Source organism: Anopheles stephensi, chromosome X (genome assembly GCF_013141755.1).
Source record: "Anopheles stephensi strain Indian chromosome X, UCI_ANSTEP_V1.0, whole genome shotgun sequence".
In the NCBI taxonomy this organism is placed as follows: Eukaryota; Metazoa; Arthropoda; class Insecta; order Diptera; family Culicidae; genus Anopheles; species Anopheles stephensi.
In genome coordinates, this window is record NC_050201.1 from 11,493,633 (window position 1) to 11,519,864 (window position 26,232).

General features: G+C 47.0%; 2 protein-coding genes across 23 annotated transcripts; one reads left to right on the forward strand and one right to left on the reverse strand.

Annotated features, from left to right (window-relative positions):
- Window positions 1–748: 748 nt before the first annotated feature.
- Window positions 749–24,946, reverse strand: LOC118507704 (leucine-rich repeat flightless-interacting protein 2). 20 transcript variants are annotated; one of them, XR_004905695.1, is made up of 11 exons: window positions 24,625–24,946; window positions 23,317–23,452; window positions 22,934–23,036; window positions 20,053–21,183; window positions 8,944–9,520; window positions 7,739–8,035; window positions 7,297–7,660; window positions 6,339–6,491; window positions 6,066–6,250; window positions 5,584–5,872; window positions 749–4,030 (listed from the first exon to the last, which is right to left on the reverse strand). XR_004905695.1 is itself a non-coding variant. In XM_036046672.1 (10 exons), exons 4-10 carry the CDS (start codon window positions 20,088–20,090, stop codon window positions 3,920–3,922), a joined length of 1,725 nt encoding a protein of 574 aa, XP_035902565.1. In that variant the 5' UTR covers window positions 20,091–20,848; window positions 22,939–23,036; window positions 23,317–23,452; window positions 24,625–24,944; the 3' UTR covers window positions 749–3,919. The 20 variants fall into 20 exon arrangements, 18 of the variants coding, with proteins under 18 accessions (XP_035902565.1, XP_035902543.1, XP_035902474.1 ...); XR_004905706.1 differs by lacking the exon at window positions 8,944–9,520 and having other exon boundaries at window positions 24,625–24,941; XM_036046672.1 differs by lacking the exon at window positions 5,584–5,872 and having other exon boundaries at window positions 20,053–20,848; window positions 22,939–23,036; window positions 24,625–24,944.
- Window positions 23,664–26,070, forward strand: LOC118508086 (divalent-cation tolerance protein CutA). Of its 3 annotated transcripts, none has more exons than XM_036047566.1 (2): window positions 23,664–23,788; window positions 25,528–26,070. In XM_036047566.1, the coding sequence occupies exons 1-2, from the start codon at window positions 23,700–23,702 to the stop codon at window positions 25,937–25,939; spliced, it is 501 nt and encodes a 166-aa protein (XP_035903459.1). In that variant the 5' UTR covers window positions 23,664–23,699; the 3' UTR covers window positions 25,940–26,070. The 3 variants fall into 3 exon arrangements, with proteins under 3 accessions (XP_035903459.1, XP_035903467.1, XP_035903475.1); XM_036047574.1 differs by lacking the exon at window positions 23,664–23,788 and adding an exon at window positions 25,243–25,377 and having other exon boundaries at window positions 25,456–26,070; XM_036047582.1 differs by lacking the exon at window positions 23,664–23,788 and adding an exon at window positions 25,379–25,397 and having other exon boundaries at window positions 25,456–26,070.
- The last annotated feature ends 162 nt before the right edge of the window (window positions 26,071–26,232 follow it).

Below are 26,232 nucleotides of genomic sequence, written 5' to 3' on the forward strand. Positions count from 1 at the left end.
TCTGGCTGCTTCTTCTTCCTTGGCACTACAACCTCGAGAGGTCTCGGCCTGCCACATTTGTGGCTTTCTGTGGCTTGATTCTACCCGTAGCAAAGTAGTCAGCCGGGCGTACGGGGAGGCGGCGGTCTGGATGGGATTTGAACCCCGGCCCTGCCGTGTGAAGACTCTACGACCAAGTTCCACCAAGTTCCACGACCGGGCAAGCAATATTCCACCAACGATTTGAGCCACTTTTCCCATCTGTTATCACAAAAGTCCATGGTAAGAAATATCCACTACCCTTAATGTATCGTCCCCGCACTGTACGCGATCCACCGTCGTTATCGGATCGATCAGATCATTGGCCGGCCGGCGCGAATCGGACCCGACCGAGGGGGAAAGAAGGGAAAGAAGGCTCTGACTCATCGGGAGCTGGAACGACATACGACACGGAAAATCTTTTGCGATTTTTTCGATGCCTCCCTTCTGTCGTGTGTGTGTGCAACTGAAACAGCTTACCCGACACGCGCTCGCTCTCTCTCCCTCTCGCTCACCTTACCCTTCTTGCTGCTGGGAGAGTGCAATGATCGTGAAACGGGGACCCTCCATCGCCGTCTGCGCCCGTCAAGGGTGGAACAGATTTTATGGACCCCAATCGCCATAAATGACGGCGCCAGACGGAAAGGAAAGAAATACAACAACAACAAAAAATAGCGCGACCTATAAAGAATCTGCCGAGCTGAAACATAACAAAAGCCAACAAAACTACTTTTATCTTCAGTCAAAAGAATTTATTTGCTCATCTCTAGTTACGCCACAGAGTTACGCTTACGGTGTAGGGTGTTGTGTTGTTCCTGCGAATGTATATAGAAATCGCATGCTTACAGACACGCACGCACGCACAACCACACATGCACATATCAATCGATTTGCGTTTTGCTGATTGCTGCTCGTTTAGTACAAATTGTTGCTATCATCTATCATCTGTTTAGCTCTAGTTCTTGTTGTGTTTTGTTGTTGATTTAGTTGAGTGCTATTTGTTTGTGTTTTTTGTTTGTTCAATTCTAGATTTTTTCCCTTCTTTTCCTTTTCTCCCTCCTCTCAACCGGATTTTCCTCTTTGCATGCGTGCATGTGTGTGTGTGTGGCTGTGTGCTTTTTTTTATTTGATTATTTTGTTCTATAATCGTGTGTTGTTTTTTGCATCCACTTTCTCTTTCCATCTCTCTGCCTCTCTCTTTTTTCCCCCATCATCAGTTTAACGCATTTCACACATTCGTCTTTTTCTTTTAGTTGTTCTTATTGTGTTTTGATGTTTTTTTTTCCAAATAGTTTTTCGCTTTTCATTCTATCAACAGTTTTCGCTTTTAAGAACTTCTCGTTTTTTTTATTTTTTTTTTTCTATAGTTGTTCGCTTATACTTTTCGCCTTTGCGCTTTCGCTGCTATTATTCCTTTTCTTACTCACTTTAAGCAAAAAAAGCTATTTTTAAATTTAAAAGAAAACCCCCGGCTCAGGCTAAAAGAAGAGAAAAAAAAACGAAGCCAGTTTTGAAAGACGTTTCGCAGCTTGGTAAAATAAATAATAATACAATAAAACGCACGCTTACTCGAACCTAGCCCCAAATTGTACAGTAGCCCGGGGCCGCCAAACACGCACTCACACACAATTCTCACTAATAGGGGGAGGCGGGGGGAGGGGGGGGGGGATGAACTCCCGAAGGACAGAACGGAGCGACACGAAACCTCGGACGCTTTTCCGGCAGGCTTTTGTAACAGTTTTCCCCGGATTCGAATTTTTACTTATCACGCTAATCCCATCGGTGTTGATGTGTGTGTGTGTCCCTCTCTCTCTCTCTCTCTCTCGAATAACTTTTCCCTAGCATAGTGGCGCAAACAAAACACGCAAATAAAGCTTCCAATTAGGCGCCCACACAGAACACGGGGCGGCGGCGGACAGCAATTGCAATTATTTATATATTAAATGTATACGTATTATAATTTCACGGTAAGAACAGCTTAACCTTAAAGCAACGCTATCAATGTCCTGTGCCCACGTGGAGGACAAAACAGAAGAAGGAGCAAATGGGGAAGGGGGAGGGGGATGGAAGTTAAACCAGTCTCACGGTTGGACGTATAAGAATTGCAAAAACAAAATCAAAACTTTACACACAGCTAAGCGGGTGCCCTCTCGGTTTTTCCTGTTTGTTTTTAAATTAAAATGGTTTACAAACAAAATTTACACATTTTTTGCAGCATAAACTTACGACCCCCAAAACGCTACAGCACACACACACACACACACACACACACACCGGGACACACATCATCCTTTTGCTCTTATCGTTAATTCTTTTTGTGCGGCACAAATTAAAAACAAAAATTTAATAATTAAAAAAAAGCAAAACAAAACCTAAATTAACCCCCCCCCCTCCCCCCCCCCCCCCCCATTCGTTCTCTTCGTGATTTGCGTATTAATCTATCGAGTGGTGTTTGTTTTGTTTTGTTTGCTTTTGCGAATCATAATTGTTAAGTAAGAGAAAAACAAAATGGTTGGTGGTGGATTAGGGAGGGATATAGGAGGCCATTTTTCATAAAGCGATACTGATAACAGCGAGAGAGAGAGAGAGATGTGTCATTCGGGACATGGATTTGCAACGATTTCGCGTGAAGCTAGGACTCACAGCTCTGCCTGGTGCTGTCGTGCTTCATCGCACAATCTTTACCAAACGAGACGGCGAGGAGAAGGGGAAGGTGACGAAGGATGAGGAGGAGGGGGGAGGGGGCAAGCAATGGATAGTAAGACAGTTTCGTTTGTGTTTGCATTAAATTTACTACTAGATACAGTGCGTACGTGTCCGTTCGGGGCGTTCCCGTTCACGATTGGAAGTGCCGAGGTCGGGTTCCTGGTTAGCGGATCGTTATCCTTCTTAAACCTGACGTCCGTTTTTATTTTTCTATTTTGTTGTCGACACCTGGCACAGCATTATTACAAGTCTACGTTAGCCATGCTAGGGCAGGCAGCATCTGTCGGACGCCTAGGCTAACTGCCGTAACGGGGTGTAACGTGTAACGCGCGTTCGTGCTTACAAGCGGACTTTTTGTTGTTGCATGTGTGTGTGTGATGGCCTTAAATAAATATAGGACAGCAGGAAGGCATACCTATCATACAATATCATACGAGCTGTCGGACAGGTGGCTGGCGCGAAAATTCAATTCTAAAAAAAAAATTACACTTGTGTGAAATAATAACGAGTTGCATTCTTTTTTTGTTGTTGTAACAAACCTAGCGGCAACTAAGGTCGCCTACATCATTCCAAACCCGGGGGGGAAGCGAATTTTGTTTTCTAAGCAGACCGCGCACTAGGAGCTTCTAAGCAAAAATGTTGTGTTTCGCCCTTGTTAACAATCAATAACCTCTCCGCCCGTCTGCCCGCAAGTGTTCGCACACACGCCGGGCGTTTTTGTTTTTGCTTACTGTCTTACCGTTACTTAATTGTTCAAGGAATATATTTTACATATGTGCGCCGAAAACCCTTCGCATACGCCTTCGTTTGGCGTATCTTAAACAAGGGGAGGGGATGGTAAATACTAACACGAAAATCATACACTCTTCCGGGAGGATGGGATTGCGGGGAGGGGGGGGGGGGGGGAAGGAGTAGTTGGGAGGTTCAAAACGGGGGTTCATTCTACACAATGGGAACGGAGTTTTCTGTATTTTTTTTTTTCGATTCCAGCTGGGAATGATGGTCCTGTGGCAAACGAAATGTATCCCAGCGACCGTTGGTGAGGGGGTTTGCGTGTGTGTGTGTGTGTGTTGTGTGTGTGTTTTGTCCGTTTACTAAATTATTTGTTCCCATGTTTCGATCCTCCACGACCGTCCCGGATCGTCGCGGCTGTTGGCCCGGGTGGACGACTCGCACGGGACGCCGACGGTTCCTATCATATTTCCTTCATGATGGTACTCTTGACGTTCTTAAGCTTGTCTAGCCGCTTCAGCAGATGGTTGTTCGATGTTTCTAGCTCTTCCAGCCGATCCATGGCTTCACGGTTCTGTTAGAGGGAGGGCGAAATGCAATAGATTAGCTTGGGCATTACGCACATTCTGATTCGTTAGTTTATTACAGTAAGTAGGCGTTAGAGAGTGATTTAAACAAATTCGAAAACGAGCCAGTGTGTTCGATTTGGTTAATTAAACGTAATGACGGTAAAACGGATAAGAGAACAGAACATCCGTGTTAGGGCCACTGTCACGCATCGGAAACCAACTCACGAAGCAAAGTAGGGAATCGGGTATGACAGGACAAACGCTCACGAATCAACTTGTTGTAAGCGACAAAGAAACGTTGACAGAACTTTACTATAATATTAACATATATTGACCACTCAGTCATTTTTTCTTGAACAAAACACACCATCTTTAACCTTATTCTAACTCGAAACGAACGAAACGAGAGACGGATAAGAGTCTTAGCCGATAGGCTAGTGATGTGCAAAGTGAGTTATAATGAGTGAATGAGTTAAACCAATTACCGAGATGATTTAAATCATCACTTAACAGTTATTTTAACTCACTTATGATTTAACTCTCCGTGCTGACTAACCAATTAGTTATGAAACTCTCGAGTGATTTAACCCGCAGTGAGCGAGTGATAAGTCGGCACGGAGAGTTAAATCATTCATCGAGATTTAATTCTTAAAGATCTAACTCACTACTCTAACTCATTCACACTGATTTAATTCACGTTACTGACTGACTATGCCCATCACTAGCTAAAACGTTGGCCATACACTTAATCCAAAAATAACGCTTTTCTCCGGGTGCAAAGAAAATAAAATTACTGTTTATCGCTATTTTACGACATTTTTAACAAATAAATCAGTGTTCTAATGAGTGCAACTAAGTTTGTCTTAAAGAAAAATAAAAATTTCAATTCACGAGCACTTGGGAGACTGTTTGACAAACAAAAAAGTCCGCGTAAAAGAAAAGCGTTACGAAGCGTTACTTTCGAGCCGTTTCTCTTCACTTGAGTATTGGTATGTTGAGGATTCCTTCAACGTAAAAAAGGAAGATATTTGAGTTTTTTTCTTCATAAATTAGCTTTCACCTGAACAGTTTATCGAGATTGGATAATAAATAGGAAAGTTATTCAATTTTAAAAGTTGACGACTACCCGCAGACAGTCAGACAGTCTGCCGAAGGGTAGTTTATTGGCTCTGTCTCTAACGGGATTAAGGGGATAAACTCGGAGATGGTTCTATTAAAAATAATAAGCATCAAACACAACAACAACAACAACAAAAACCCACAAATATGGACGAAATGGACGATGCACAAAATGTGTCTTGGCAAAGTGAGTAGATGGGTAGAGTATACTGTACATGAAATTAGAAACATCCTCTCCCCGCCGGAAGGATAGAGGAGATTAATGACGTTCGTTTGATGAGCGTATGAGAACAATGTGTGTAAAGCAGCATCAAACGTACACAAAACGGGCGAGCAATCAGAATCAGGAAACTTTCAAACCAAACCGTCCACTCGTAAAAAAAAGTTGAGGACAACGTGTATTGGGGTGATGGGTTTGGAATGTTCAAACGCAACATACCGTACCGTACCGTTCAGCGAAACAAAAGCTTAACTAGAGAGAGTGTGGTGTGATTAAGATATTCAGACGGAGCGCGTCCAGTTCGAAGACACAGAGTCGCCAGGCGTGGCGCGACTGAGCGATAAAGAGATGGCAAGAGAAAGATCCCTTGCGGCAGTGGTTTAGCTAGAGAGAAATGTGCATGCATAGACGAAGGGACGCCGCATCGGTGCGGTGCGCAATGATGGTGTAACGCGATGATGCGCTGTCACTGACAGTGACACTCATCCCAGTATTGCGTTATTATTGGCTAACGGGGGCAGACACGCGATCACGGGAAACCGTGCCGTGCGGGAATGGAAACGAAACAAAAGGAAGAAAGAAAACAGATGAATACGAAAGTTTTCCCCCGGTAGGCGGGCGCGTCGAGCGACTGGTCATAGGTAACGGCAAGCTAAGAGTAAACTCGAGCTGATGGCCAGGCCGTCAGCCAGGCTACCTACCTCACGTTGTAGCTTTCTTCGTTCGATCTTAAGATCGCTTTCCGCCTTTTCTGCCGCCTCGGCAGTGCTTTTGTATCGGATCACTTGCGTTTCCGAGCGGGCTAGACTAGCCTGCAGGATGGCAATCTCCTGCTCCGCTTTCTGCAGCTTGTACTTATACTCCGTGATAAGCTTGTTCGCTTCGCCTGAAAAAAAAGAAACAAATTGGAATGAGACCGGTGTAAGGAGAGGGGCCGTAGTAGCGGGCGGGCAATCCCGAACAGTTACACTTACGCTGCGCATCCTCATAGTCGTCGTCTACCAGCGAACCGTTCATGGAGGTATACCGTCTGCCCTTGCTCTTGATATCGTTCAGCTGCTGCTGGAGGGCCTGCAGTTCGGTTTCCAGTTCCTGCTTTTCGGCCGCAAACTTCTTCAGTCTTACGTCTACGGGAAGAAAAACCAAAATGGACGTTAATGGCAGGATATTCGCGATTGCAATAACGAAGCAATTTGCGTGCTAGTGGGTTAGTTACGGACGAAACGAAGCGAGAGCTTCAGGGGTTGGAGTCTTCAAGATGGTTCCTTGAGCAGGCTATAAAAAGCACGTTTCGAGAAGGTTACAAATGTCTGCCCCAAAATGCAAGTACATCGATATTCTTCCGGCAAGACCCTTCGATTCTCTTCTCTTCTGGTAGGATTCTTCTCACTCCAATGCGGTTATCTTCGTTACTGTTCGAGTTGGCGAATGTTCGAGACCAAAAAAGGCTTGATTATTCCAGTATGTAATGCCACAACCCTGAAAAGTCTTATCAAACCATGAACTCTCTTTAAGAGCGTTGAGTATTCAACGGTTTCACAAAACAATAGCTTCTTCTTCTTCTTCTTACTTGGCCTTTCGACCACTTAGGTCATGCCTGCCATTTCTGGCTTTTCGATACCACAAAGTTGGATAGTCAGTCCTCACTATGGGGGAACGACCCAGGTCCACCAACGAGCCGTCCTATAATAGCTCCAAGAGCTCTTATTTATCGAACTACGTCAAAGACCAAAACGGAGAACCATGAAAATACCACCAAGTGTTCTTCTAGCTTAGCTGACCATTATCAAATCCATACATCCAGAGGAATTTAAACTCAGTAAAACTAAGGGTCGTCAACAAGTCGAAAGCATGCAAATCATTTGTTAGTTACAATCGGCCGTTACAGCAGGGTACACATAAAATTCTGAAGCAGCCGGCGCTTGTACGAACCTAGTGTGCCGGGAACGGATTTGAGCAGCTGGGCGTTATCCGCTGTGACTAGGGCGCGGTGCGCATCCGTACCATCCTCATTCTCTACCGTTACTATTACTAGCCCGTACTGCTCTATCAGCGCGTCACGCTCCTGCAGCTGACCCTGGACGAGCTTCAGCTCCTCGCTGAGCTTGTCGTTGTTGCGCTTGAGCGCTTCCCGGTCGCGACACTTCTCCCGATACTCGCGCTGCAGCTGCGCATGGGACTCTTCCACCTCCTCCAGCTTATCCTTCAGCAGCTGTATTTGATAGTTGAGCGAGGAGCGTTCATTGTCTAGCTGTGCGTTCGCAATCATCGCCTTGCGGAAACGATCCTCAACGTCCTGGGAGAACAGAGAAAAAACAACAAGCAAAAGAAAATGTTACAGTATATGCTACAACTCTCGAAGGCATCCACTCACTTTCAGCTCGTGCCGAAGATCGCGCAGGCTGCGGGCTTCCTCCTCGAGCGAATCCTCACTATTGCGGCGGGACGACAGGGCACTGCCCCGTGTCAGCGCGTTCTGGCCCATCATCCTGCTCGAGCGTGGCGTAGCGACCAGGGTGGCCGGTTCGGACAGACCGATCGACTGCTGCTGCAGATCAAACACCCGATCCGCCGACTGTTCCTGCTCCTTCTGTTGCCGCTCCAGCTCGCGCATGCGTATTTCGCGGGCCTCTGCACGTGCCTGTCGTCTGGCTGCTAATCGCGCCTCGGCCTACCGATGCAAGCGGCGTTGGGAAAGATGGAAAAGAAAGCAAAACAAAAAGGTAATTAGAGACAGAGTAGACGATGTCTGGGATGGAAGCGATAGGACACAAAACATGGGAAAAGGTGTAAGATGGCAACGTTTACACGTAGATAGCTATACAACACATAATTACTTCACCCTGCAAGCGACTGCTGATCGCCGACAGATACAACTGCTAGATACAGATACTCGAGATGCGCATCTCCATACGGAAGATACAGAAATGGGGGGAAGGAATACAGAGCATTGAGATTAGACCTGGTGGAACACGACGACTGGATCAAGACAGAGAAAGAGAGCGAGAGACATCAACCCACAACCTTCACCAGACATGGACAATCAATGGAGCGTTCGTGATGGAGAAGGTGATCAACCTGAAAGTATTCTATTGCACGGCGTTGTTCTGTGCAGGACTCAGCAACTGTAACCTGATAGGCGTTTGATTAGACACACGATACATTCGACCGGTTCGGTTTGATAGGAGTTGCGTAACGCCATCTCACCATTAGGGCTGTTCGTGGCGTTGGTCCCTGGATGTTGGCTCACTCGTGATCACCAACACGACCTCCGCACACTAACCTCAAATCGGGTAAGTTACCACGTCTCGGCCTAAAAACGGTTAACATATATCCCTGCAAACACGGCACAATAAGCGGCGATGACGATGAAAACATAAAATTACAATCACAGAATGCGTAAGCCACAATATGGTTCAACTGTGAACCATTCGTTACCCATCTCCACAAGCAAGAAACTCCGGTGACAAATCCGAACCCGAACAATCAGACACCCAACACCCACAGAGAGAGAGAGAGAAACGGGAAAAGAAAAATGGTGGTCGTATGTTCCGTGCACGCCGGAAAACCATAACCTACGATGTCGCTGGCACGTTCGAGCAGTTCCACAAACGCTTCATCCTCCTCGGAACTGAACTCGTCCCCGGTGTGCGATACCGACAGCCGATGAAACTGCCGGTGCGGTTCGTAACCGTGCAGCGTATGGGTGCCGGGCTGCTGGTGACCATTGTCCGGATCCGGCACCGAGGACGAATCATGGTAGCTATCGCTCCGGACGCTACCACTGTTCCGGCTCGCGTCCCTTGGCGGCTGCTCGGGTGAAGACGAACCACTCGCGTTAGTAGTGCAGGCGTAGAAATCGTCCCCATCCGCCGGAACCGGCATCGGGGTCCGGTTCAGATCGAGTGCGCTCAGCTCAACCAGCTTCTGCACCGTGCGGTCACCACCCTCGACCAACTCCGGCGAAAGCTCAGTGTTTGCTAGCACGTAAATGTCCCCCACACTGCTGCTATTACTTTTCTGTGCCGGCTCTACAGCGGAACTGTCGGTACACGGTAGCTCCGTACCGGTCCACACAGCTGGGTGGCATCCATCCATCTCGAATGTCACTAGCCGCTCGATGTAGTTTTGCATTTGCTTGTTACGCTTTTTACCACTAATTTACGGGGTGGAGTACGTACCGATGATTTTTGTTCACGAGAAGATTTTGTTTTTCGGAAAATATTCGTTAATTAGCGGAATTCTTTTCGAGGAGAGGTACTTTGTACGACGGGAAAGTGACAGTTTGCCTCCGAGCCAAAGATTCAATGTGTACTTTGATCGTTTTTTCAATCTGTTAGAGTCAATGTGAATACTATTTGACAGCTGGAAGATGTCACGACTGTACTGTGGTGTTTACATTAAAAATTGGTGGTTTTTATCAAAATATAAACCAGCACGAACTAATGCTCGAAATTTACTATGCATGATTCTAGTACTCAACTAGCGCTCAGGAAAATGGCCGCCCGATAGGTTACATCCTTTAAGCTTTCTAACACTTTAGAATTGATTTTTAGCCAAATTGACGTCCAGTTTGTAGCATCGAATCATAATCGACCAAAATTAACAACCTGCACACATATCTCTAGTCTGGTGGAGAAGGACACTTGTCTCAGGTAGGACCCTTACAGACAGCATTCATAGTTCGCACTGACTAATATTTTAGAGCACGTAAAACTGTTCGAACGAGACATCAAACAATTATGCTACTTTGTCTCGGGCTAGATCGGCCACTTAGAATACTAAAACAAGTTTAGACATTCAATTAGGAGCAATTCCGAGTTTAAAAAGCAAGACCACTGAATTCTAGTACTTCTGACGTCTCTACCAATAAATTTCGTCCGCACAATGAGTAAGTGTATGAACTCCACTGTTTTAAAATTGATTGTAATGCATGTCTTGAGTTTTGGTTGAACTGTAGCAATGTGAGATGTGACGAACGATTGGCACAACTCAGGCGAGATGCGTAACGCGGGCACGCCTCATCACACGGTTCAGTATGACGCCTGGAGGTAAAACTAGATACGCAGGTCAATTGATGATGCACCAACCACATACACACCGACACGCGCACGCACGATTATACACATAGTTGTAACAGTCGCTCAACACCACTCTAAGCACGGAGAACAGATAACTGTGAGGTGCCCGGATGATGGAGCCCTTACGGCCCCCCAAACTAAACACGACCACGACGAACGCACCGCACCGTACGCCCAACAGTGGCTGAATGAATGCTGGAGCCCACCGTGAGTAGGATCGGTTCCAGGTAGTTCGTGCCCGTATAGCAAAGCAACGCACACGAACGGCTAGTGAAAGTGTATCCAGCCGAGTTCCAGCCGAGACCCGACCAGCTCCCACAGTGCTACAAAGAGTGGCGGTGGTGGATGGTGGGATTGGTGTACACTAGATTAATCTTGAAGCGAAGACACACGTAGAGCGCTTCCCACTGGTTAGGCTCATGACTGCGAAAAACAAACATTCCTTCCAGTGCGCGTCACCCTATTGCGGCTGATGATGATGAGCCACCACATACATCACCCCATCGAAGGTACGACGATCGTCTCGCACACGCCCAGAGAAGAGTACCTTCGCGTCATTCAGGTTAAAACGTCAAATACCTGTGCTACCGAACCATTGTCATACTGGCCCCGAATGCAATCCAATTTCTATTGCAACCTCGAGGGCCCCCACATAAATGGCACCCAATCTTGGAGAACTGGTCGTGGGAAGAAGCCGCGCCATTAGACAGTCCCAAATAACGGCAATGCGTTGCTTTGTTCGTCGTTGCGGGAGAAAGATTTAGAAGTCGCCATTACGTCAATTCAGTCGAAGTAGTGACGGAAAGCGAGACAAACAGACAGTTAGTCAGCCAGTCGGTGGTGCTTGGAGCATGACTAAGCTTGAGAAAACAACAAGGGTGAGTGGTACGAGAGAGAAAAACAAATCAGGAGTTGTAGATTTGCTTAAGTCCCCCACGGCCGCATGAAATCGATCAGCTAGTTGTTGCTGATCGGAGGGTGCTATAAAATTTATTGCTATAATTCTATGTATTTATTTTACTTCCACTTCGAACAGCACATTTCAGGTATTTACGGACAACAAACCTCACACAATACATAGAGTGCAACCTTGGTGTTGGGTTCTTGAAGGTAATATAGGAGAGAATCAAGACGACAACAAAAAACGCAATAGAATTTTATAGCAGAGCACCATAGCTGTTAAATGGTCCCGCTTGTAACGTTAAAGGGTCACGGACAATAGGCGCCTCGTGAGGCGAGTGAGACTGTAAAATCCACACAATGGCAATGTGAGAACAGTTCCCATGGGATATAACCGAGAGCATCTGGGGTAGGGGTCTCGGGCTCTACAATCTCGAGAGATTTGGGGACTGCTCCACAACTGCGAGAGATCCTGACTTCCATGGCATGATTTTTACCCCGGTTTACCTATACTTAGTCAGCCCTAAGAGGTGAAGTTCCGCATTGGATTCGATATGTAGTACGGTCATTTAGAAGACCTGAGTCCCTATCACCTCCTTCTTTATTGCCCTAACGACCTCTTACGGTCATAGTTGGATATTCAATGCTCACTACGGGGGAACTACCCAGATGAGATTTGAACCCGGCGCTTGTGAAGATCGGCTCCCCTGTCGCATATACCACCGGGTCTCTCACTCCCAATAACATTTTTCATTCTCCAAAGCTAATACTTCGTTTTGGAACTTATCAATCAGACTAGTTGCTCCACAAGTCACAGGAAAGAGACGGAGCGATAGAACAGCTCGCTAGCAGTGCCATCCCATCTCCACACGTCGGGTGATCTTTCGCGTGAAGCCTACCAGTGGCATTCAAAGCGTGCTGCATCCATGGTATGAAGCTCAATTCATCCACCCCGATCGTCTAGGCTCCAGCATGATGCTTTTTTACCATGCTCTATTAACTCTCCATCGCTGCAAATAATGTAGGTGCGGTGTGGGCTGTTTGATTTGCAGAAGAAGAGAAAAAAACATCCCCCAGAAATGTGCAATACTTTCTATCCCGGTAGGTTGAGTGGATGCATTCGGTTCGATGTTTAGCTGAAGTGATGTGCCTTTAGTGGGGCACATACATCGATCGTTTCCCTTTTGGGTCCGACGCCAGGTAGCCGGTTGATCGGCGTTTGCTAATTGGAGCGAAGAGCTAACCACAAATCGCGCCTGGTTTGGCGGTAATTGAATAATATCATCTGGTTTCAAACCAGACATTCGAAGATCTGAGACAAGAGCTGAAGGTACAGGCTGCATCTTGCTAATGATGTCATGCGTTTTACTCCCCCCCTCCCCCTCCCCCTGCAGTACTGTCAACACGTGTAAGAAAATCACACATACGCCCGATGCTATCTTTAGCGAATAGCGCACGCCACAGACAGATGCATTTCCTGTGCGAACGGTGTCGCAGGCGCCGATGACCCACTCACTCACTTCACAACGTTGGTACTCACGTAGCGCCAGGTTCCCTTGATGGCGAGACCTTTCGGTTGACCGGCAGCCTCCAGCTCGAGACAATCGCTCAGCGACGGTCCGCACTGATGCTGCACGACCAGCTTGCTGGCCAGTGTCGTTTGCTGCGGCTTAAGCTGTACCATGGTGTGCCGGCGTAAGGAGTCGTTTGATTGGAGACGTTTTTTTGAAGAATCGATACAACACACAGAAAGAAACACCACGTTTGAGGCTCGTTCGTTGGGGTTGAATTTCTACTGGTGTTCCGCGATGAGCTTCATCACATCCACTTAGCAACACAGCACAGCAAACAAATCTCAGGAAGATACTAATTGATTCTTCTCGATCGTCGCCCAATCTCGGTATCACTTCCGACAGGCGACCATCGCACCAATTACTAATTACACCTCCAACGAGAGAAAAAAAAACAACTGCGCTTCAAACGCACACACACACACAGCCCACGCGGCACAAGCAGCTGACTTTGAATGAACCGCACACGGGCGCGCACGCTCACCGTGACTCCGTGTCAGTCACGAGGACAGAGGAAAGCGCGTGCACAGCGTTCAGTCAACCGGGAGCGACTGTTGGCGACCCACGTTTGCCGATTGTCGTTTTCCTCGCCTCCGACGCAGCGGCACGTCCTGCGAGCACTCGCGCCCAAGGAGCCGCAGAGTATTTCCGTTCCGCCGCATCCTCCTGGGCGTGCGCGAGTGAGACAGACACGATCTGCCGCCCGTCTGCCCGACGGCAGATTTGTTATTTTTGGACATCCGTCTGAATGGGGCCTCGCGTCGACACGCGTGTCGTCGGCGAAGAAAAGCCGGCTGCAGCAAAACACTCCGCTGTGTGCATCGGCGGTACGGATGCGTGCGTATGCAGCGAAGAGCGAAGAACGCCATCGACCTTGCTCGGGCGGCGTGCCGGCTCCCGCCGATGGTTTACAGCGGTTGCAATTTTATTTCTCCGGAAGTGGGAGAGAATATACAAAAACATATTTACATTCTTTGTTTGCACACATGTATAAACATCGGACAATCGGTGTGCAGTCGGTCGGGTGGAGCCATTTTTACGGCCTACTTCTATTCTGCGGCGGCATTACACTTTGGAGGATATTTTTGTACATGAGTCACTCGATGCTTTCGCGGTGCGATGAATTGCACCGATTCCAACTTCCAGACAAGCAAGCCCAAGCCATAAACCTTTCACCGACATGTTTTAAAGGTTGAAGGGAAAATCTTATGGCCCTCCATATATAGGCAGATAGCGTCAAGGTATTTCTTCACACATCAAAAGGTGTGAGATATTGCAGAATCCGATATTGCACCCACTCTTATCCTGTTGGAGATCATTTGATGATCATGTACGACCAGTTTCCTAGGCTTTATGATGTAGTTGGATAGTCAGTCCTCACTACGGGCTGGAAGGGCGTTCTGGAGTTACTATGGACAATGAAGTTAAGGCACTATATTTTAAGGTTTGATCCGTACTATTCTATATCTTCCAATGAAGTAGTTGACTGGGACATCGGGCCGACATAAATTGCCGATCTCCACAATAGCGTGATAAAGTGGACCAACGGAGAGACTACGAAACAAATTAGGAAGAAGAATAAGAAGTTGAAGCTCGCGAGCTACTTCCGGATCTCAGCTTTTTTCCTGGTAACGGTCACACGACAAGTCTTGCCTATCAAAAGCTGATGAGAAAAATCTCGTTTGTCTTTCTGGAACATGCTCCTAGGGGTTAGGAGCTTTTGTACCAAGCGGTAGACAAGACCCTGGACAAGATAGGAATTGGTACACAGTCGATGACGTCTAATCAGTCTAATCGGTAGCTACGATATGCAACGACAAAACCACCAAGTCTCTGATTCTTCTCGTCAGCTTCTGATGGGCAAGACTATTGGAAGCGATCAGGACTTTCTCCAGCAATGAGAGGATGTTGTAAAAGCCGGAGCTCAGGACTCACGAACTTCAACTCCGAGACTTGCAAACTTGATACGTAGGAAATGACTTCCAAATTCTCCGACCTTCCACACATGCAAGTTTTGGAGGACTTTTCGTCCTGAAAACTAACTACTGCTATCTGCTGACCACCCCAAAATCTACTTCTATTTGCGCTTCTTAAGTATCATCTATCAACCGCTGCCACCGTTCAATCGCACAGTTCAATGAAACAAAGTACCGGAAAAACAATACCGATACGCTACACCATCTGTCAACGGGTGTCTCGTTTTGTCTTTCCCACAAAAAGAAATATTCTCCCATCTCCGCAACTGCAAACCTGGACGGGAATTGGGAATGGGGGGGCATGTCTGGAGGGAGGTACAGACAGAACCAAGCTGACAGATTCCTCCGGAACCAGATTGATGTGTCGCCCCAGGTCCAGATCCACCAGGCATTGCCCGTAACCCCGAAACACAACACACGACATGCATGTCTATCTTTAGCGCGCGAATCAGACGCAATCTCATGTGTCGCGCCGTGTTGTGTCAATGTTTCACACGCGTTGCATTTCGGTTTCGGTTTCGCTTTTTCCGGTTTTTTTTCCCCCCATCAGAAAGACACACGTGCGTACCGCGATGATGGAGAGGGCCGTCTTGCCCGTACGAGCCCGGCTTTGATCGGTGAGGTCATCGTGTATTGTTTGGGCAAAGAAATGTGTCTAACGATCCTCTGGAGGATGTGTCTGGAATTATTGGGGGGAGGGAGGTAGATGAGAGCCTCCCAATACCGGGGGGCTGGCTCTTACGAAACAATGTATTGTGTTTTTTTTGGCGTAATTGCTGCCCATGTCGCAAACCAACAGCAAAAGCAGATAGAATTAACCTAGTTGGTGGACTCGCGTGAGGAATGGTAAGAAAGCGCAACATGCCTTCGATACACTTCAGCGATGCAGTCACCCGAACGTCCTTCTGGGAAAGGTTCGCTTCCCGGACAGAGAGAGAGAGAGAGAGAGAGAGGTTGAAGGTTTAATTTTAGTCACGTTTAGCGTATGTAACACGCGACACGATCACGTCTGGGAATCGTAACGACCTAGCAAATCCCTCTGTCTGATGCCATGTCCCCATCTAGTAGTAGCTCACTAGTTTTATCGCCCAAAAATGTCGCCAATGTGTCGTACAAAACTGCATTCAATAATCTCTCGCTCTTGCTCTCTCGAAGTCTCTTTCTATTGCGGATAAAAACCAATCCTTCACACATCCACAGAACGCTCCACAGAGAAGAAGCGATGCATAATCGTATCACCCAACCCCCCCATTGTCGTACAGAGTTTTCTTCGGACATTCTATTTTTCCGCTTCCGGCTGTCGCAGACAGGGATTAGGTCTGCAACTGGCGCGCCATCGGTGAAGCGTGCCGTGCGGCAATTTACCATTTTCCCCCTCCTGGTGCATTGTTTTACCCAGCCTCATCAGTCCCCCCCCACCGAGTGCCTCGTCCGTCCCACCCTGGAATGTGGCCGCGTCTTACGCTTGTCAGTCAATCGTTTACCGGACCGGAGTACCGGGAGTTTCTTTTCTTTTCCTTCTTGTCTCTCCTCCCAACATTAGACGCACATCTGTGTTTCGTTTCCCCTAAGCGAAGGGTCGAACTGTTGCCTCAAACGACAATGTGACAAAGATCGATTGATCGTTTGCGATACATGTTGCGAGGGAGAGAAGCGAGAGGGAGAGAGAAAATGAGAAAAAAGGCCTCCCCCAAATGTGACGTAGGTTTTCCGGTTCCGTTTTTCGAGCGGCAACACCCTTTTGCTTACCGATCTTTGCTAAGCCGTGGAAAGCTTAAAGACTTAATCGTTTTTAGGTTTTTTGTTTTGCAGGGTTTGCCAGGCGTGAGATGCAGCACAACGTTGTATGATTGGAGAACACAAATGACGTCACGAAAACCTAGGACCTAGGCATGCCAATTGCTGGCTTCCTTGACCTGACCTTGGACTGGACCGCTGATGATGATGCTCACCACCTACCCATACAATGGGTTAAGATGGTTGAGAATATCTTTTGAGAAGAACACACGATATAAGACCACCATAAACTTGAGGGACTCGAGTAAAATTGCCCAAAACTTCAATTATCTATGGGCCGAAAATCGTCATCGACAACATATTGAGTCTTCTCTTTTCCACTCCACAAACACCTTTCGCGACGGACGAAGCTGGAACTGTAGTAGAGAATGGGTAGTCCCAGTACTCGAATATGCCTCTGAGACATAAACTCTGTCAAAAAATTCAACTTAAAAAAGGGTTTTTGGCCCCGTACAATGGAGGGTGAGTTCTATGAGCTGGACTGGGATCCCACTTCTGTAGGCTTGTGAAGTCATTTTTTGGCAGATTGGCAGAGGAAAGATGCTAGACTGTTGGCAGTGCTGAGGAACTTTTGCACCAGAGCTATACTGCGAAGCCTGATATGTGACGCCAAGGTTGTCTACCCTGCTCCCTAAGGAATAATCTGGGGACAGGAATAAATCCAAGGTACAATTTTACGTACTAATATCATAAAGCGATATACCATCCTGTGCATAGTTCATATCCATCGCACAATATTCAGAATTTTTGTAGAGGAAGTGGACGCTTACTTTTTACCCACGGAAACCCCTGTAACACTACAGCCGTTAGCCTAAAGCGGGCAATGCGTTCAAGCAACGCGTCTCGAGCGCCGTGAGCCTTTGGCAGCTTAAGTAGCAAATGTTCCGTTCAGCACAACATCCGTCATCCGGCTTTTCCGGTGAAAAATTCGACCTTTAAACACGCCTTTAAGAGACACATACGCTTTACGGGTGAGGTTGCATCAAATCAAATCGCTCAGTCAAATGACAAGACACGTTCGATACGTCGCTTATCACAGCAAAGGTTGTCTACACAAACCAGAAATGCTTCTTATCGCTCGACCGATATCTGACCGAAACGCACGCAATCGATGTCTTTTCAATTTGCAATATACTTAAGTGCGTGGCGAGTCAAACTATGCATAGATAGGCGATGCTACTTCAACGCCAACAAAAAGAAAGAAAGCCAATAAAATGTTCAAACAAACACAAACTTCCCATCCGGTAATGGAACATGCACGGGAATGAAGAATGAAGAATAGGGGTCGCCCTTACACGTTCGAGATGCCGTACAATGCGAAGGGAAAACTCCGGACCTTTCACCCCCGAAATTTGGGACTTTTCACCCACCCAGCAAAGCGGTAATGGTGTGTAATTTTTCTTCCCATCCCCGCCATTACTGATTACCCGGTCCCGATACGATGGAAATAGAACCATCTTCCTCCACCTAGCAACAGCGGCACAGACAGTAGGAAATGGTCACGAAATCGGTGATGCTGCTGTTGCTGCTGATGGGCTGGCCGATAATATAGGACCCCCTAAAAAAGCGAATACCTTGGAGGAGAAAGACGTTCCGATCTATAAAATCAATTGCGATCGAGAGTCGAAACCCACCGACAAGACAAATAAACGATCATTACCGGCCACATGCTTATTGTTGTATCGAGGGGATCGGAGGGGTGGTTCGGCTCACGGCTCCGAGATTCTTCCCCAGCCTATCTCCGAAATGTCAACTCCGTCTACACGAAAGAAAATGAGACGATAATGGTAGGTAATGTGTAATGTGGCCGGGCCCGACGCACACAAACATCTGCTAATGATATTTACTTCGGCAGTGCGACGAGATGGAACGATTTTTACGACTCTCAATTGCTTGATCCAGCGAGCTGTAAGCTGCAATTGCATCGGACATAAAAAATGCATTTAGCGCGTGTGTGTGTGTGCAGCTGGAAAACATCCGGCCCCATTAATCCGTTGCTGTTTTGCTTGGGCTCCGGGATCAATCCGGGGCAGCGCGTTAGTTGTGCGGAAGAGAGAGAGAGAGAGAGAAATCAAAACGCCCGGTCTGCCGGTTCCGAACGAGCACCTCACCAGCACCGGACGATTGGGCCCGGTGTTAATGGGGTGAAGATGTCGTAAAGGTTTGCCATGATTGAGCTTAATCTCTTCTCGTTTATGGATAGTCGAGTTGCCTGGTAAAGTACTGGCCGTGACTAAGAACGGCTAACACGCTCAGTCAGCAGATACCAATATATTGGGTGCGCCCAAATTTCATTCTGCTTAGGACTTTTTTTGATCCGCCACTGACATGAAGGACGCAGGAAAACGGGGAGCCTCGAATGGCGTCTTGGTCTGATAATGTGTGGTTTGCTTGAGATGCTTTACCCGAAAGCAGAATTCAAGTCCTACGGAAGAAGGACAAGGAGACGGTCCAAAATTCGATCAAGATTCGCTAACCGGTATTATAAACCTCGATGCATAAGACTGCATATAAAATGAGGGTTTAGCAATTATAAGGATTTTACGATGTTGAAAACTGGCAACTGAGTTTCCTCTCGTGTAAGAGATTTTACCGGTCGTTTCATTTGGAGATGAGATGGTTCTCTTCTTCCTTTTTTTTAATTCACGTGGTGACGGCCAGGCCGTATATCTTATCGACTATACTTAATAATACATAAAATAATTCATGGACGTATGCTATTTGGGTAGGAGACATTTCCTTCTCCTGCAATTGAAATGCACCTTATTCCGAGTGAACTCGGTAGAGCATGGGGAGGTCCGCTGGTTCTCTCCTTCTTCTTATCTTTTTTTCTTTAGCATCACAGCCTCGAAAGATCTCTGCCATATCTGGCTTTCTTTGACTTAACTTTACCCATAGCTGGATAGTCAGCCCAGCGTTTGGGTAGGTTAGATGCGATAATAGGAAACTATATTCTAAAGCAACGGTCAAACGAGATCGTGGCGAAGATCTCAATTATTGGTGATAGAACATGATAAAAAAGATAGAACATCACCTTCACTCATACCAACTTTTTGAGAGACTTTCAAGCGGACAGCATTGTCCAGGTAACCGAGACAACTCTTGTGCAATCCCAACCACGGTGAACGAAACGGACCTTTGCCAGTCTTCCCACTCAACCTAGGAGCTAGAATGCGTCATCCGAAACTCATGGAGGCCGGAGTCCACGGCTTTAATGAGTAAATCCGCATTCCTGACATTCAATAGCCGCCATTACTCAAAACCGAAACTACGAACCATCACGAGTAAGAGCGCTGGAACGTTAGAACCCTTGAATATATCCCCAAAATAAATAAAAAATAAGCCAGTGTTTGCTTAACTTACCTCCTTTGCAATCTGATCAAGGGCCTGATCTTCGGCATTGATTCGCGAATTGCCCCGACGCCTCCCACCGGCACTCGGACTCTCCATGTTGATGTGTTTTGCTTCCCCTGTTGCTGGTGTTGTGCGTGTTCGGGTTTATTGTGTGTGACGGACGGCGGATGATGCGATAGGTGAATGCACTGGTTGCTGATTGATCGATGATGCACACACACACACACACACACTCAACCACACACTGATGACACAGATGTATCAAAATGCAACAAAACTAATGCTAATCGGACGACCCAAAGCAAATGGTTCGTGCAGCCGCTCTAGGCAGTTGTGTGATTTTGGATACCGAGCCGAGCCGTGTCGTAGAGCCTTCAGAGCGCACGCAGCTATATACAGTTCGGCTTGATGCGCCAAGTTTTGGCAGATCTCGCGGACAGTACCGACAGGCTGAACAAAGAACACGAACAACGTTTTGCTATCACTGGTGACGGTTTGCGCTGCAAGCCATCGTTTAGTAGCTCTCCGTCTGGACTTTAGCGTAGCACTGATCACTGGTGTATCGCTCGTACGGTTCACTTGACACTCTTGCCTGCTTGCAACCAACGACATTTACACAAACCTACTTATTGATTCCGATTCCACTATTTTACCAGCTATTTATATATATCACATGCCTTTCGCTCAACAACTAACCAGGCTGGATGATCGGTTCCGCTGCGTACCTTCTTATCGAACACACCGTACACGACCCTACCCTAAATTGCACTCAAACGCCGCGAAACATACACCGGACAGAGGGACGCTATGGAGTATATGTATGTATATTATCGAATAAAATATAAAATAAAACCAAACAGCTACATAAACGCATTCACACACATCACATCATTATACGGTCGTTTCGATTTATACAGAGTTTTAGCGCTAAATGCAGCTATAAAAATGTAACACACTATACATATGGCGCACACACGTACGTCGCAAGACAGAATTAAAACCGGTGTAATAAAATATATTGCTGGCTCTGAGGAGTGTGTGTGTGTGTTTTTTTTTCATGTAATGTGGAACCCGGGACAGTGCAGGCGGTTCGGTTCGGCAAAATTTAGATCATAAAACAACCACCCGTTCACATCTTCACTGTGCGTCCAGGGCGCCACCATACGCAGGGTGGTGATGGGGTGAACGTGTTCGAATGCGCGATGTTCGGTCCAGTGTGGTGGCGATGATGAGGCGTGTTAGAGCGGTGTGGCAAACAGGAACGATATTTATATGAAAATAAGAAGAAAAAAAAAGGAGGAGAGTATGTACTTCGGTGTCAGTTTTGAATGCTGGATGCTGTTGATAAAGAAGGGGAAGCAATTTGCAATATTCCTGGAATTGATTTGCTCGGCCAGAGTATATACCGGAGGTCAGAAAAGGCCGGCCGGCCGGGAAGATATTGGTCTGACTCATCCGAAGCGCTTTATCTTGTTCCACCAGAGTTTTCGATTTTCTGTACTACGGCGTCGACAACGACTGTGACTGATTCAATAGCTGTGCTAAGAACATCCAGCAAGGCCATATTTGAGCGACAAACAGGTATAAAGCATTCGAACAAAAGCGGCCGAGAAGTTGCTCTTTATGGCCCAACGACCTCTCTTAGGTCATGCCTGCCATTTCTGGCTTACTAGACTTAATGTTACTACGTAGTTGGATAGTCAGTCCTCACTACGGGGGAACAGTTCCGGATGGGATTTGAACCCCGTATGAAGACCAACGCCGGTGTCGTCTATACCACCGTGCTGCCGAGAAGTCTTAAAAACTGACGAAAGATCTTTGCTATGGCTACCATGTGAGAAACTGGGCACCTATTTATCCGCTGACTAGTTTTAGAAGCTTGACAACACGCGCTTTGAACCACGATTCCTTAACAAAAGCTCTTTTCCTCTCGCGCATCTTGTCTTAAGGACCTGTGAGATCATGCCAGCCATATGATGGCATTTTTCATGGAGTAAATCTGCACTCGCGAAGCCTACGGCGAAAACCATCTCCAGGCCACTGTTAGGTTTTTACTGACTAAAAACTCCACAAGCTTTTTGCCTACCATTACCAGATTATTCTTCTTCCTGGGATTTGAGCCCATGTCCAGCCAAGTGAAAGACGGCACCGGTGTCGCATGTACCACCGGGCCCCCGCCAATCCTTCTTCTTTCTTGGCACAACAAACTTCAAAGGTTTCGGCCTGACATTTCTGGCTTTCGGTGACTTGATTTTACCCTTAGCAAGGTAGTTAGCCCAGCGGATATAATCCAGCGAATAATAATTCCAGGTTATTTACTATGGTATTACTTCAGTAATAAAAGGTATAACCGGTTCTATATCGCGAAGTAAATGTCTCGGCGCCACGGTGGCTTAATTTAATGGTTTTGTAGACTTAAGACCACGTAGTTGAACAGGCAGTCCTCACTCCAGAGGAACGACCCGGATGGGATTGGATCCCCGGCCCTGTCTGACGGGTAGAGAGCGGCGCGGAGAGGGGGTCTTCTTCTTTAGCTCTTTAAACCCTCGAAACCTTTTCTCGCCCTAACCTTTCTTGATTCCTCGCATTAGTGTTTCCCCTTAGGCGGATAGTCACACAGTGAGAGATTCTGCTGTGTGAAGACTGGTTCGCACGGGATAGAAAGTTTTACTAAACTTATATACACCACGTAGTGCTAACTAGCCAGCCGGATAGAAATCCGGCCAACATCATACATACATCATCCGCCAGACTCATTGTTTGTACATGGAGAAAATCAATCAAAGCCTATAGAGTTAACACCATGACAAAAAATGAGATTCTTAGCAAGCATTTTAACCACTCCAAAAGAGAACGTTACACAGGTGATGATGATTACATGTGCACGTACATTACGTTTTCGTCGCTGTCCCATCGGTATAAAAAAGCTGTTTCTGGTGGTTCGTTCCGAGCAAATGTTACAACGGTCTCTTCATTTAGGGTCACTGTCGATGCTGCTATGGTCGTTATACGTACCCAGGTATGTAGCGTGTGTATGAGCAATATGGAACAGATAGCAAACAATATGGCAACACAGGTCCGATTCAAAAATATCAACGAATGACGTAAACCACCACAGGATGGGAACGGTGCAGCAGCAGCAGCAGCAGCAGCAACAGTCAACATGTGTGAAACATGAAATGATATTTACAAACCGAAAAAAAAGGAACGGAATTACGGTATTGAAGGTATGTCTCGCCGGCGTGGTACGAGTTTTCGTGAAAATTAACCTACCCGGTTTGACTGTGTGGAGTGTGGTTTTTTCCCAGGCAGCAGAAGAGCAGCACTGCCTGTGTAAATCCGATCGACGAAAGCAAGTTTATCCTTTGCTAGCGATCGACCGGCAGCATTTAACTCTGTCCCCGTCTTCCTACAAAGAGAATGAGATAATTAAACAAAAATTAATGTTCGGCCGAGAAGTTTTCCTTTTGCTCTCTAACGATAAGACAGTAAAAGCAAGCAAACTGTGAAGCGTTCAGTTTTATAACTCAAGTTGATTGGTGAGCTTAGAAGGTGAGACCGAATCGCTGACTCACTCGCGCTAGCTACGGTGTTGAATCCTGTTTTTTTTTTTTTGTAAAAATATTCCCCAATCATTATTTGTCCACCGCGGTGAGATGGCCGGATTGGTTGAGGGAGGAACATTGATCGGTGTGTGCGTGCTGTTGCTGCTGCTGCTGCTGGTGACCGTACCAACCGGCGATGAGTAAGTTTTCTTTCGCGATTTGTCTTGTCCGCTGGGTAAATTCAGTGCCCGAAAACATAATCAGATGTTTGGTAGCCTTCTCGATGTAATCCGCCTTCTACCAGCTACCAGCTCCCGATATACGGTCGCCTGCGCGTGAGTGTGTGTGTTGGTAGCTCTCGGTGGTTCTTCGCAACAGCTCGCGCATGTATGCGTGCTTGCACGGGGTACGGGATTTTTAATGCATTTTATAACTGATTTGATGCGATCGTTCCGTTTTCGACTGCTCCGAAGGCAGATTTTCGGCAAGCAGCGAACATTTTACGCACTGCCCATCACACCCCGCACCGTATCACACCACCAGCCGCCGTCTATTTTTTCATCTGCTCCACCGATTCTATCACATGCGGGCGCCAGTGCATCCGCACTACCGAGCATCCCAGGAATGGGAACCGTCCCATTGGAACACTTCGGCGGACCGTAGAAGAAGCGATCCGTGTACCACCGAACACACACACTTTACATCTCAATCCGACTCATCGTTTGATAGAAGAAGCTGGTAATTCCTTTCACCGTATAGTTGCGGCGATGGACGATTGAATGGCCCGATTTTGTACCTAAAATTTACCCTCAGCAATGAGACCCCACCGTTGTGGGGTGGTGCGCCAACAATGACAAGTGGTTTTTTTTGGAGTTGGCCTTTACCAGTGCTTCTTTCATTCACACATACCCTGGCTGTACAGAGCGATCTCGGCTGGGCCAGGTTGTACGGACTTAAGGGTCCTGGACGGGTCATTGGATGGTGTGGTGTGGTGTGGTGGGGTAGTGGTGGTTACGCCTTTTGCTCGGACACTTACCGTACGTGCGAGAAACCCCGTTCAGTTCCGAAACGTTTGCTCAACAACAAAAAAAAAAAACCGTGACCACTGAAGCACTGTTCCGTGCGGGTGTGTGCGTGTGCGGAGCTCTGTGAAAAACAATTTCCGCAAATTTTTGTCGCGTTTTTTCCGTCGTCGCACCTTTTTGGCTCAGGTCATTTAGGTTATAATTTTACCCCACAAACACACAACACAAACGTCCCTTGCCTGCACACACACACACACACATGAGCGCATGCACACACGCATTCATATGTACACACTTGCGGGCATGCTGTGTGTGCAGCACGATATAAAGAACGTGCTATTTAAGGGTGAGTAGTGGTGCGTATGTGTGCGTGCTAGCCAGTGTGCGTGCCGAACGAAAGATCAATCATTCTGGTGGTTTTCGGTTGTTGTTTTTTTAACGAAGGTTTTGACAGCTGGACGAATCAAGGGTAAAAGTCAGCTTTAAATAGATTTTGTTTATTTAACAATTTATGCGTTTTAAAATCGCTTTTTAACGTTTGAACAATATGTTCATGCATAAAATAATTTTTCGTAAAGATTTTCGTCACTCCGATTCGTTGATTTGCTTATTTTTGAATCCGTGCAATGAATTGAAATCCGTTTGCAGTCGCTAGCACGCTGGCGTAAACGCACAGCAGCCTGCCCGTATCAGCTGTCAAACGCATTTCTATCAAAACAATCACCCGCTAAATTGAAATACCATCCCTCGTATCGACACAACAGGTCAGTTAGATTGGTTCAACGTAAGTTTTCCACTTTTTAAAACTTTCTTTTCTTTGAACCCTCCCTTTGCTCTCACAGTAAAACGATTTTCCCCACACCGAGATCGCTCATGATACGCTCGCTTTCCTTTGTACCATCCATCATCCGCAGCTCGTCCGTAGTACCGAACAAAATCGTCCGGATGGCCAGCAGCGAAGCGTCGACGGCTCCCGCGCCCGGTGAATATTCCGTCGCGTTCGTTACCGTACCGGACAACACGGTAGCGGTTAATGTGGCCCGCCAGCTGGTCGAGAAAAGTTTGGTTGCCTGCGTCAACATCATCCCCGGTCTAACGTCGATCTACGCCTGGGAGGGTAAGATCAACGAAGATCCGGAAGTGTTGCTGATGATCAAAACGCGCACCAGCCGGGTGGAGGATTTGATCCGGCACGTGCGGGAAGTCCATCCGTACAGTGTGGCCGAAGTGATTGCGATGCCGATTGCGCAAGGGAATGCACCGTACCTGGACTGGATCGGGAAAACAGTCGGGCCCCGAGGGGGTCGAGGAGGGGGGACTGCGTAAGTGGGGTCAGGGGGAGGTTTTCGGTTTAAGGTTGTTGTGGTTCCTTTCGGGTTTCGTTTCGGGCGGTTGGTTTTGATCTGTGAATGGATAATATTGTGTAGAATATAGCGTCGCGAGCTTTGCTTTATAAATCACCGTTTTGTTCTTTATTGTAAAATGTAACATTCACATGGGGGAAAAACAAATTTTCTTTCCCAGGGTAGTAACCGGTGTTTCCAGCAATAGAAAATCAAACAAGCAGCATAAGTAAGGCAAACTGAAACTGATGAAAACCCTAAACCCAGAAAGTCACA